This window comes from Glandiceps talaboti, chromosome 1 (genome assembly GCF_964340395.1).
Source record: "Glandiceps talaboti chromosome 1, keGlaTala1.1, whole genome shotgun sequence".
Lineage (NCBI taxonomy): Eukaryota > Metazoa > Hemichordata > Enteropneusta > Spengelidae > Glandiceps > Glandiceps talaboti.
Genome location: NC_135549.1, coordinates 21,604,842 through 21,618,998, shown reverse-complemented (window position 1 = coordinate 21,618,998; position 14,157 = coordinate 21,604,842). Strand labels below are relative to the sequence as shown.

General features: G+C 38.1%; 2 protein-coding genes across 2 annotated transcripts in view; one reads left to right on the top strand and one right to left on the bottom strand.

Moving 5' to 3' along the window:
- Positions 1 to 2,992: 2,992 nt before the first annotated feature.
- LOC144437821 (uncharacterized) lies at positions 2,993 to 8,962 on the top strand. Its single transcript, XM_078126851.1, has 2 exons — positions 2,993 to 3,115; positions 6,103 to 8,962. Exon 2 carries the CDS (start codon positions 6,149 to 6,151, stop codon positions 7,553 to 7,555), a length of 1,407 nt encoding a protein of 468 aa, XP_077982977.1. The 5' UTR covers positions 2,993 to 3,115; positions 6,103 to 6,148; the 3' UTR covers positions 7,556 to 8,962.
- A 1,208-nt stretch (positions 8,963 to 10,170) lies between these two features.
- Positions 10,171 to 14,157, bottom strand: part of LOC144443034 (D-threonine aldolase-like) — a 9,567-nt gene continuing 5,580 nt past the window's right edge. Inside the window, exons 8-11 of the mRNA XM_078132410.1 lie at positions 13,771 to 13,904; positions 12,946 to 13,017; positions 12,348 to 12,425; positions 10,171 to 10,302 (exon numbers count right to left, since the gene is read on the bottom strand). Of these exons, the coding sequence (XP_077988536.1) occupies positions 10,171 to 10,302; positions 12,348 to 12,425; positions 12,946 to 13,017; positions 13,771 to 13,904 (416 nt within the window). The remainder of the gene's footprint in view (positions 10,303 to 12,347; positions 12,426 to 12,945; positions 13,018 to 13,770; positions 13,905 to 14,157) is intronic.

Here is a 14,157-nt window from a genome sequence, read left to right as displayed (position 1 = left end):
GTGATGGTAGCTTTAATTGTTTTATCTATAATATTAGTAAATACATTCAATTGTTACAAAATTACATACACTCCATCTCTAGTATCATGTTGGTTTATACTTTGAAATGAATGTAATATTTCCATGTTTCGTTTAACAGGCTTTATCATGTAGGTGTAAGTTTTTGTACAATTGCGATGTCACTGGTAATTTTATTTTGTGAGTGATCTCAAAATTTATATGTTATCGAATCATTCCTTGGATTTGCCTAAATACGATATTCTAGATTTTATGGTAGTAACTAGGGAATGAATGTTTTTGTAAGTCGATAATAACACAATGCAACACTACAGATGAAACAAAAACAACACAGAAAATCGTTTAGATCTGGCCCATTCCGACCACAATGTAGTTTCTATAGTGGACTCGTCAGCTTTAATGATGGCTATGCATGATGGATAGTCCAAGAAGTCCAAGGTTATGAGGGGTTTAATCATGTGTCTGAGACTCTGAGCTCAAACGTTTAGTATATATTTAACTTTGACAACACAGGAAGGTACACACCTAGCAATTACATAACATCTGTTTACAGCCCACACCAGTCACACATTTATTTGCTATCACCTCATTCTTTCACAAGAATTCGCTACCATCACAGCTGTAGTACACTTCTGCACATTCCCACCCGCACCACCCCTTTCAACCTCATCTTGGCAACTGACCTGGTCTATGGCACTTTGGGGGACGGCTCTTCCCCATTCGCCTCCAACTGGCATCACTCGGCCTCCAACAGGCCCCAACTCGCCTCAACTGGCACCACAACTCATACTCACCCATGCAGCCATTGACCAGATCAGTAGTGCCCTCAGATCTGCCCATATACTAGTACTATGTGTATCTCGAAAGACATTTCTTACTTGCAATAGCCTGACAAGTATTGTATATGTATCAGGAAGAGAGTTGTTAATTCAATGCCCTTAACTTCAGCTTCCCATCCTTGTTGCAAATTGTTATTTTCAGTTACAGTTACTTTGTGATGTATGAGTAACGAATACGGTGTTCGATAAAAGACAACATTTTCATATTTGATACACTGGTGGAATTCTACTGTCGTGGTAGACTCAAATTTTTAACCAATACACACAACACAATGTGGTAAGCTGGGGCTTTCGACTGCAAAAGAGTCAATGAAGAGTGACCAAAAACTGACAGTTTCCAGTCGAAAGCTCTCAGCTTAATTATCAAATTATGTAGTGTGTAATGGTTATTTTTTTTAGTACTCACGACTACATTTCATAGTGCTGTATATTAATCACAATCATTAATATTCTAATTCATTGTTCAATTGAATTTTGTTTCATCTAATACCGATTGCTGGACATATTTCAGTATAGTTACGTGTCTGTGTCTGTTAGAGATGGCCATTTTTGTATATCGAAATAAATAACAAATAACTTAGACAGGTATTTCACTTTTTGTTGTGTCTGGACATATAGCCTTAAGCTTGGTTCATTTGTCAAGCAATATCTATTTAGATTTATATAGGTACATGTTCGTTGTACCCTAGCCCATATAATATATGCGAGCTCGGTCAGCCGCTATCCCTCGAACTCCCCCCCCCCGGTCCTCCATTCTGTATCGCATTGTCTGGTTTACATCATTAACATAAACCAACTTTCCTTTTCGCCTCAAACCAGGGGACAAAGTTCGTGATGTCGTCGTGTACAATGTGGTAACTGTTGTAAAAGAATGACTTTGAAGTTAATTACTTTATATACAGTATCGGATCATGTGAATGTATTTAAAGGCAGTAAGTTGAATTGTTAATTCGGAGTATCAATTGCACAAATGTCGAAATGAAGAGAAGTACATATACAGCAACAGCAGCAGCACAAACAAGAAGAACAACAACAAACAAACAAACAAACAAACAAACAGACACAGACAGACAGACAGACAGACAGACAAATAAATAAATAAATAAATAAATAAATAAATACAAACAAACAAACAGACAGACAGACAGACAGACAGACAGAACGACCGACAAACAAGAAAACACAAACAAACAAACAAACAAACAAACAAACAAACAAACAAACAAACAAACAAACAGAAATAAAGGTTGTTCAGGCGAGAAAATTCTATTGGTTCAGTTTACTGTACCATTCATCTCGACTTTATCTAGTTTACTTCTATGAGTAGCCCGTTTACTGGCACTCACATACCTGTCCAACTTTCTTACTGTGCCAAAACAACAGTTTGCTATTGATCGAAACAAGCTGTTTCAATAAAGTTTAGAAATAGTTTTAAAGCCTTGGATATAGATCGACTATATTTTTAAACAAATGTGTCGAGGATAAAAAAGAGTTGTTTGTGTACGTTTAACTAGCACTCGTAAGTATTCAAATGCCGGTATTTTGAGTACGCCATGACGCAAACTAATAAATTTCACAGGTCTGCAGTGTATGATGAGAGGACCGTCTCCGCCTATTCAATTCAAATCAAGTAGACGGTACGTGCCATCATCACTAAAGTGGGACGGTATGGGGACAAAGACTACTGGGAAAATTACGAGTACCTTAATTATAGGGACCGTCGAAACTTTATACAATGCTTCGGAACTTTCTCTATGAAGCAACGGATGTCACACAGGGGTCATTATCGAAACGATAGTGGGGTTCTCAACTCTCTACGAAGGGCGTGTCAATTTTATTAGGAATACACTACATTATCAATTTGTTCTGGCTAAACTTCCGTTTCATTCCGGATCTAAACGAAATGTGCACTGAATTGATATTTTCTCTGTTCCGGCTAAGGTTCAGTTGCTTTCAATAGAGTTGCAGCCATTTAGTATTTCCAGTTTTACTGCGAGTCACGTCATATGTAAAACACACCTCGCGCGGTGTGACCTTTAACCGAGTGTCGAGATATATATATGCATACACACACCGGCTTTGGCACACCACGCAGTCAGCGTGCCATACGTGTCCTCGTGATATACATAATACGACTTCGGAGAGTGGCTTGATGAACGTCCGTGAGATCTTATCCGATATATATAATCGGGTGATTATAAAAAAAACCGAAACACCTGATTAGACTGAACTTAGCTGCGAGGAGCATCGTGTAATAGGTAAGTTTCACTGCACTGTGACAGGAATCATGACTTACCGAAAGGTAATACACGTATACTATTCATTATACCTCCTGTCAAACTGACCACCTTTCACACGACGGAAGGACCATTAGTATGTCACGCTCCTCAACAATGATGGAACGCAGTTTTCTGAGTTTTTAAATCCACTCGCATTCATAAATAACTCAATTACGAATTACGTTTCAAACGCTCCACGGGGTTGTCCTGGTATATCCAACGTGGAAACCCCAGCTAGGAGACATTTGATTAGTCCCACAGTACATGCATCTAGTTGTCACATAGGTAGGTAGTGGATTTACCGGACTATTGGGTCCTGATGTGTATGTATACATACATATATACTCCCCCTTCGTTAACTGAATCTCGCCAGGATATCGCGTTTACCGAAACCCGATATCATGTAAAACTTTTGATTCCACTGTAAGCATTTATCATTGGTTTCGGGTCTATTATTTCCAAAAATAATAAAAGTTTTGGGCGGTATTAATAACTTTTCAGTTTGTCTATGAGTCTATGACTCACTGTACGTGTTGACGGAGATCATTGACGCATGTCCACAACGCAGAAATTTCAAATGATCAACAAAACGTCGGATACTGTTCTGTACATCAGCGACCTTGGTCGTGGCGGGATTACCGGTACCGTGACCAAAAGTGTGTCTCAAATTACGACAGAATTGTCGCACTTTTGCAGGTGACCACAGACAGGTAGGCTATCACACATGTACCAGGCGGGGTACTACAGGGACCAAGTAACGATTAGAAACCAAAGTATTATATCACATTTCATAACATTTAAAGTATTCAACTATTTTAATATTTATATTTACATAAGCTTATACATAACAATGCTTATTATGACAGTTCTTTAAACGACACGTTTATGTTTAGTGACATGAGTCCCTGTTTTTTTCACACCAATCAATAAAGGAAAGTCAGCTATAATTATACACTACCTAAACCATCTGAATCGACCCATATTGAACGCTGTAATCTCATTTATTGCCACCTGACCATAGGGGCGCGTAGTATTTCATAGATTGCTGTGTTTTCCTTAAGCTTGTCTACAGTCTAAATATGACAACGTTTTGATTTGTCAATGAATACATTCCCCTACATCTACGGAAAGAACACAGTGTACATAGCGCACATAAATTAATACATTTGTAGTGGTGTGATGATTTCCTACTAATGAGGAATAATACGTACCCCATTGTATCCGACGAGCTTGGAGTATTCTCATTGTTCGAACCGATCGATATCAATCAAGATACATGTATATTACACAGTGTATCATTATGACAGAAACAGGAATCAGTTTGTTTCATCTCTAAAAAAAACCCAAATAAAATTATAATCTATTTCCTCAATACCCTAGACTTTTCCTATGATATTTTATTACAATTTCCATTGTAAATATCAAGTTTCGTCACGATCATGCGAATCTGAGCTCACACCACCATGGAACCACGGCTTTCAATTGAACACGGCAGCACCACAACTGTACGTATTGTGTGATCGCACGTCAGTGCTTAAAATAGCTTGTATATAACATAACAAACGTTAACCGCGATATATTTGTAGTCTTCCAAATATTATGAATATTTCTTTTAATCATCATATGCGTGAATATATGGTCTGCCCGGGGTTGTCTAGAGAGCGAGAGAAAGAGAGAGAGAGAGAGAGAGAGAGAGAGAGAGAGAGAGAGAGAGAGAGAGAGAGAGAGAGAGAGAGAGAGAGAGAGAGAGAGAGAGAGACAGACAGACAGACAGACAGACAGACAGACAGACAGACAGACAGACAGACAGACAGACACACACACACACACACACACAGACAGACAGACAGACAGACAGACAGACAGACAGACAGACAGACAGACAGACAGACAGATAGATAGAGACAGAAAACTAGATTAGAACAGTTATGTAGCAGCTACTCTATGAATTGTTAGAATTGTTAGAAGTTTCTATGTGCATACTATAGGCATATGACTGCAATTTTATAGTCAACTGTTGGAAAAAAATTTTCCTTCAGTGCAATTGTAAGCAAAATGTACATCCAGCCACCAACTTTAAGATGTAATAGTGTAGTGAGTTCGGTTGTAAATTTCGGAGTTCTTTTGTAATGTGTGACCGCTACTGTATGCATATGAGAAATGTAGCAACTTTTTCAAAGCCAGATGGTTTCCTTACTTGTTTACCCCTCATTATCCACACCGTTCATACAGTGAACTCTTCCATAGCCATACTACTGTCTTGTATGTGATCACAATTGTGTACTGAGAGTTAGAGACAACTTTATTTAACATTTGGTGTAATGTACATAAACAAAATTCTTATGCAATTTTTTAAAAAAGATGTTCAACATATCACTATCAATGCGAACTTGTCAACAAAAGGATTGGTTGATTGATTGGTTGATAGATAGATAGATTGTTTGATTGATTGATTGATTGATTGATTGATTGATTGATTGATTGATTGATTGATTGATTGATTGATTGATTGATTGATTGATTAATCGATATTTTCATTACACGGAAAAAATCAGCATTATTTATTACCAAAGTAAGAAAAATGTCGAAGATAATAAAGTAATTCTTAAATAACATAAATCGAAAATAGTCCTGTTTATAGACTTTATACAAAGATTAAGATCAAACTGTTCAGTATAACTCACAGACAAGGAAAGTCTATATCCACGTGTCACAAAGGGCAATACGTCTAAATATAGGTGTTGTGAATATCACTGTACACGCCATCAAAGTTATTATATTTGTACTAACTGTTTAGATATAACTTTTAATGGCCAGACCATGGAAGTATAACCCCCTGCGGACATCAGGTGTAAAGTATCTAGCGTCACGGTGTCATTGTTTGCTTTGACCCTAAACCGCCTTGAAAAGTTGTGGTGACCTTGACTGACCTAACCACAACATGTTTTATTTCTCTTCGTCAACAGGTTGTATTACGAGTGGCAGTCGCCTGTAATTTTATATATACACAAAATGGCATCTGAAATTACTGCAGCGGACAACAAGTATGTGTTTCGCTCCGTACCAAGTTGCATCGAGATCTTGGACAATTCCAAGGAGAAGAAGAATCAAACGCACGTTGTAATAACGTCGAAGACGCTTTGTCGTGGCTGTGGAGTCACCGAAGAGAAATGCCCGATGTGGTGCAAGGTGTTGCGTTTCATCGCAATCGTAGCTCTTTTTAGTTTTAGTCTGGTAGCCAACTGGACCAACTGCAACTTGCAATATGAGAACTTTCCTTGGGACCGTTACTACGCCGCTGCGGACTACGACGACGACGCGTACGAAGAAAGATTGACGACAAATACAACGACAGAGGCGGACTTGTTTTCTCCCATTTATTACGCTTCCGATTCTCCACGTATGCGAGGAATTGGGTGGTTCACGAACTACGACATTTCCACTGTCATGGCCCTCAAGGCATTTTGCATACTTTTGACATTTTTATACATAACCGAGTTATTTGTCATGTACATAGGGGGTCGGTACGTAAAGCCCGATAAAGACTACAAAGCCATCTGTTTTCTACGTTGTCACTTTTCACAGATTTTGCTTACTTTGCTATTCGGGGACTTCGCTATCTCAATCATAAATTATCGACTGGCAGGGATTGGACCAGGCGGGTCATGTCAACTAAGAATCCTTCAATACCCTAACGATCTAAACACGGCACATTTTGTCGCCATGTTCGGCACCTTTTTGGTCTTGCTGAAACAGCTGATACTTTCGCTTTTTATCATCCTCGCACCGTTGCTAGGTAACACCTGCTGTTGTAGGTGGGCAAGAAACATACCGGGAGAGTACTATTTTGACTTTCGAAAGTCCAAAGAAGAAATCTTCAACCCACGATACAGATTTTATCACACCCTAGTTATTTTATTTGTCGTTTTAATATCCGGGTATTTTTGTGTCGGTACCATCGTTAAAATCGTTGGTAGCACAGAACACGCGAAAGTTATGCTTCATTATCGAATACACCACACGTCTGGCAACAGTGACGAGATATCGCGGCATTCCCTACACATAACAACTTTAGGTGACGTGATACAGGCTGGGGACGACGGATTCGATTACAGTATACCATGTCAATCACTGCATCCAAACAGTGACGTCACCAAACCAGTGTGTTCGCCAGCTAACTGCTCGTTAGAAATAAAAGTCTTATACAACAAGCAATACAAGGTGTTTTCAAACATTAAAAAAGCTCCGGTTCATGTTGACGGGTCGTTTTGGTCTTGTCAGAATTCGGCTGGTGACCCGGAATACTTTTACACTGGACACGAAGTGTGGTTGTCATACTACGACACCTGTAATCATGTTTGTGACAGTTTCAACATAACACACACAGTTTCTGACATAGATTACTATCAATGTGTCTGATCCACAGTGTGAAATATTATCAGTAGTCAAACATTGCTAAAACTGCCATTCCAGACTGTCTCTGCCGTCTGTGAAAAAAAGAATCAAATATAAATTACCGAGTTTGATCGGATATATTCGGGAAATCTTCGTGATATTTTATGTTGAATTTCAATATTATATTCTTGCATACGAAAAATGGTATCTGTGCAGCAGACTGTTCCAGGTACGCCAGAGGTGTCGGACATCAAGACGCCGTTAAGTTCTTAAACATTTAGAAAAAAGAAAACATAGGGTCGTGCCAGTTTCTGAATATGGTCATAGGTTCCTTCGGGAGGACAGATAAAATTACCTTCTAGATTTGAGACATATTCAAATGACTCTCTCTATGAATGACTCTCAATGAATACCAATGTGATTAAACTAGTAGGAAACCCCGACTGAACATACACAGTTCACCAGAAAACATGACGCCAAATAACCATTCCGGTTATTTTTAAGAGCCAAATAATCAAAATTTGCCAATTTGATACAAGCAAATATGACATTCCTAAATCGTTTTACATGACTGTAAATCATCTCCAGCGTAAATTAAGATTTCGTATATTTGTTCATGTTTTCATCGTTCTCTCATGCACATTTGTACATACTGAACTTGTTCCATATCAAACTTTGGATCAGTGTCGCTGTTCTTTTAAGTGGATCTAGTCAAAATATACTGTATAGCTATAGTGGCCTCTGAAGTGCCACAAGTCCACCCTAATACATTTTGTACCTTTAATTATTTTTTTAATCGGACTTAAGTTTGTATATTATCACGTTTACGTTTTCCATTTGGTTGCCGTACGTAGAACGTTTAGGTTCTGATGTATAGACTGAGACAGAACACTATATGCAAGTCATTCTTAAGTGAATATTTACAAGTTTGCATAATTCTTAATTTATACGTGTGGATCGATGTTTTAAGTGTAAAACTGAGAACGTTGGCAATGTACTCAATAACTTTAAGTATTGTACAAGGCCTCAAAGTTTCTACAGAGGTCACGGTGTCGGGAAAACTTGTGAGTTGTCCGCATATTTCGTCGTGTTGTTTTGGCAATGAGACTTATACTGGAAGTCTAGTTTATAAAGTTAACGCAGACTCGCTTTTCATTCAATCTGCGTCTCGTATGTGTAGTCTCAAAATCTGATTCGGAGCAGATCATGTACATGTCTTGGTTGTGGGAGTAACACTGAGTTTTGAAGTGTCAAGTTATACAATGACGTCATCAAACGGAAAATAGGTTGATGGGTAAACTTTGACTACATTAACATATCATTAACAAGACCAGCACTGCCTTTTTAAAACTAAAAATCGATTGCTGTTGTACCAGAGACTTTTGTTTTCATCTCTTATTTGTTGTAATGACAACTAACGTTCATTGTAAAGAGAAGTTAAAGTGTTTTATCATCAGCAATAAAACATATATATATTTACGATAGTTTTAATGGTATTGATTGACTTTGTGTCGGCATCAACATAGTTTCTGACATTTCATAAACGGACAACCCTTCAAATTTATCCGACGATGTCTTTAGTTCACCTGTGGCCGTTTCGACTATAGTTATCAAGACGTAAATTATACGCAATTCTTCATTCAAGTCCCTATCACAACACCCCCCCACACACACACACACACACGCACACACACACACACCACCACCACCACCACCACCACCAACAACAACAACAACACTATTAACTCTCAACATGCCATGCATCGATAATAAATTATTATACATTATTAAATCACTGACATTTCAAAACTTAACTTTTATTTTCCTCAAAAAAGGTCTACATCACTGCTTCTTGGTCGAGAAAAACTCAACCTTTTTAGGTTTTTCTTAAAATATCCGCATTTAATCGCTGCTATGTCTACTGGTAATTAAGTCACTGGCTCTTGGCCAAATCTGCTCCTGGCAAATTCTGTCTTGCTACATCGACTGGTCATTGGATCACTGGCTCTCGGCCAAATCGGCACCTGTCAAATTCTCTCTGTATAAAAAAATCCCTGTAAACTTGAAGATGTCGGTTTCTTGAATAGTCGGCCCGACATAAAGCTATTACTAAGCGTGTGTTACAACGCAGGACAAATATCATTTCGGCAATTTATACTGTGTGTAATAAAAATACGTTCATTTACTAAAGTGTTTCATCGGCCATCGAACCAATAAACTTGACATACAATTCACGTTTAATGTTACAGTTGCAACAATAAAAGTCTTAGACTAATTCTCTCACATTTAGAAGTTGTTGAGCTCTAGATATAATTTCTATAACATGGTTGGACTGTAAGATCACAATCCTGCAGTAGTTTCTTTAAGTCTGATCTTGTTATTCATATTCACCATGACAATGTATGTCAGAGACTGGTCCATCCATGATGACATTCAGTTATTCAGGTAAATCTACACACTGGGACGTGCGTCTTCTCAAGTAGTTTCAATCTTTAATAGTATTTGAGTTTGGGTTTGGGTTAAGTTTAATCTGTGGTGTCACGTAATGATTGTGATCAAACACGTAATTCTATGACATTTCGCCATATTTCAACTACACCATCTGCTCTTCAGTTGACATCCATTGTCCTCTGGTATCATCATATACCTGGTCCCCGTCCAGTGATTGGCCAGATTGTTTCAACTACGTCATTCCGGATACCAACGATCCAATCATAAAGATTGACACATGGGTCACAATGACCCGGTATCAGGAACACTTTGTCACCAAGCTGCAAAAAAAATCGGAGAAGACCAACATTGACCATTTAAATAGGTGATAATAAATTCATAGTGATGTTGGCGGTGTTTCATTATGTCATATTACATGTACATTTAACAAAACATGGCATGTATACCGTGACAGTACGAGGCCAAACAAGAAAGAAAGAAAAAAGAATTGTTTTTGGTCAGCGAGTGCATCACTTAAATACCCTCGCTTCGGTCTTTTTTTTGTGTTTGTCTAGCCCATGTAGTCAGCAGCTCTGGGGTAAACACAAAAATAACCCTCCCTACTTCAGTGAAGACAACCGGAGAACCCAATCATGAACAAGCAAATGACATCTGCCCCAAATACACGCTTTCGCTAAAATACTAACTTTAAATAAAAAGAACAGTAACTGTCATAAATCATAGTAGATTTAGCGATAGGTTTGTTGAGAATAATGACCAGAAACAAATCTTTTTTGGGAGCCTTAAGTAGTTAACTCTGTTTGCGGACATTGCGACAACGAACAGCAAATTTAAGTTCTCGATCACGGTGACAGAGCGTATAGTTTTACTAGGGTCCATTAAGACGACAGTGTCCATACACAGGCCATAGATATGAGTGCATAAAAATAGGTTAAAAGCCTAAGAAGCATCGTACCCAAAAGTTCATATAGAATTGAAAGTTGTACTCGATGCGCCATATATTATTTTTTACGATTACTAGTATGTTTAAATGCTAGATTCACATTGTCCAGGACAACAAGCATGGCTAATTTAGTATGCTAATTCATCCATGAAACAGGGTTTACATTGTATGTATGAAACGACATACACAAATAATGTCACAGAGTGCACTCTGTGTACATGTCAAATAACACAGACCCTGGGGCAGGGGCCTATGACTGTAGGTAGTAAGTAAGAGTCTAATACATGTAGTCATAAATCGTGAAACGTCGTTACATTGTAGAGTTTCGCTGTCGCCAACATTCGATTCACTGATCACGTGATAGAGATAGAATTACTTAAATGACTTCGCAAGTTTTGATACAGTATATTATTATCATCTGTTCTGTTTCCTGGTTCACTCGATCATTGAAAGCTTTCTACAACTTTTCCCAATGCATTGTACCAACACCGTATACGCATATATACGAACTGAATCATATTACACCGTATGATAGAACACTATATCCGGTATGCATATACATTCAACATTTTGAGGTTAACTGGTATATAATCAATTCTGACTTATTTTCCGGTAAAGAGGCACAAGTGGGGTTTATTTGTTTAGACAAAGATACTTGTTGTATTTTGCTTGTTTCGTGGTAAAACTCAAAACTGGTATTCAATCATAATATATAATGACTGCATACTTTAGTATACTTATAAGGACTGTCTCAAACCCAGGTCATCGCATTAGTGTCATCTTAGCATTAAACATGTGATCTTTTTTTTTGTTCTGGCTCAATTTCGTAGTCTCGATGCCGGCACTATCCATTGGGTTTGAATCTGAACATCTCTTAACCCGACTAGAGTCTATCCATTGGTTTGACTCTGAAGATCCCTTTACCCAACTAGAGGCTATCCATTGGGTTTGAATCTGAAGATCTCTTTACCCAACTCAGAATGAAACAGCTGCATCCTTTATTTTCGGGTACATGCGAGGGTGCAATGCACGTACACAGGCCAAGAAAACAAGTTGAATGACCAGGAATCCTTTCATTCAGCTGGTTCTCAGACTGGTTATTAGCAAGAGTGTTAGCGAAAACATGTTTTGATGCGAACTATACATGATTGTGAGGCGTTGCATGCACCTTGGAGCAACCAGGGGTCTCAGAGCTGTGAGACAGACAAACTACATCAGTATTTCCGATTAGGGTTAATGGATACACTAACCTTTCCCTAAATTGTCCCTACTTTGATGTAAAAGCATTGATGTTGTCAAAAGAAAAAAAAAAACAACATTGAATTTAGAGAGAATGGAGGTGAAAGTGTTTTGAATCTCTGCTATGAATGTACTTCTTGTTCCCTTAGTCGTACCACGCTTTCCACAGCATCAGTGACTTACCTTGAACGGGCCAGGTGGTACGATGAGTCCGTGCTCGTCGCCGACAGACACGTACATCAGATCTGTCCATTGATGGACCTGATAGAAAACGACAGATCACAGTGACAGGTCATCGTGTTTAAATATAATTTTGTTTAATATCGAGAAATACTGAAAACAAAATTGATCTAGAGAATTCGTGTATGTCTGTATCTGAATCCACGTTATTCAATAGTTGTTAAATTAGTTACCTGCATGATTGACTTTGCTAGGCATGTTGGCATTTAAATCAGTCACGAACTTTGTACACTGATAATTATGACGTCACCAACTGTGTACACAACTTTTGTCCATCCGTACCTAACTTGAATGTTAAGACTCTGAATTAACCTCGGTGATTAAATTCACTACAACCCCCCCCCCCACCCCCATTCTTTCTTTCATCCAAGATCTGTTACTTTATTAAGATGTGTAACGTCTTGTTTAGTTTCGCTTTCTTCTCTTTTCAAGTATTATTACCGTGCAACGCCAACAGTTTCGTTATCTTCAAAACAGAAATAGCTGCACCAGTGGTGGTAGTGTAATTAGTGTATTTGTTTTTATCAACACGTGTACGTACCGATGGTGGTCCCGAGTCCATGCCAACAGCTTTGATTCCTGCATCGACTACTGCCCTAGCAAGGTCACCTCCCTAGTCAAAGACAGAGTATGGGTAATTGATTAGATATCAGGGGATGTTTTCATTGTGTGAGCGTATAGCTTTACAGGATTAAGATATAACCTGGGCGTTAGACATACAACATTCCTAACCAGTCACCAATAGTTAGAAGGGCCTGAATCTTATGAAGCCATCATGCTATTGTTGTCTGACTCAAGGTAAAAAGTGTTTGGCCAACACAGGGTAAAGGACCAATGATCAATTTTGTATTCGCGATTTTCCGGATTTCTAATATTATTTTCTGTACATTTCAAATAAAGTTTTAAATACTGTTTCCTCTTACTGTTTTTTTACTCCGATAAGACATTGATATCAGGTAGGAAATAGAAAAAAACAGTAAGAGGAAACAGTATTTAAAACTTTATTTGAAATGTACAGAAAATAATATTAGAAATCCGGAAAATCGCGAATACAAAATTGATCATTGGTCCTTTACCCTGTGTGGCCAACTAGCTAATACTTCAGTAGTTGTCTGAGCTGCTATAAACAGATCAATACTCTAATAATTCAAACTCACTCAAGAGCACGTCATTTGATTGTACAGAAATAATATTGACATCTTAAGGTAGGATAGACTCCTGGGTTGACATGGTTTAAACAATGACGAAAACACAACTGAAAAAAGAAATGGTCAGAGGTAGACTTCAAAATCAAATATGCCTTGCATTGAACACCCATCGGTGATTTTAATCGGATTATACTAGTAAGCCTAGCCGTTATATTTACCTGTAAGCTTTGAACGGTTGCCAAGACAAACAAACTTTGCTCAAAATCTTGAAATGGATTACCATCGTCGCCCCGATTACGACAATAATCGACGTCCATGAATATATAGGAACCACACTGTAGTTCGTTTAAAACTGGATGAAAAATTGACAACAATTTTAGAACAAATTTTAGAACAAATTTTAGATTTAAGTAGTTATAAATATACAGGGATGGGGAGATAGGGGGCAACACTACAACCCACAGTGTTTCGTATTTGCTCAGACCACTGCACCATGGCCTATGCTTTAACAGACAATCTGTTAGATGCTGTGGTATTTTTGTCACCATTCAGGTTGGGAACGACATATAGGCTGTAGCAAATGACAAAACCATATGATCGAGTTA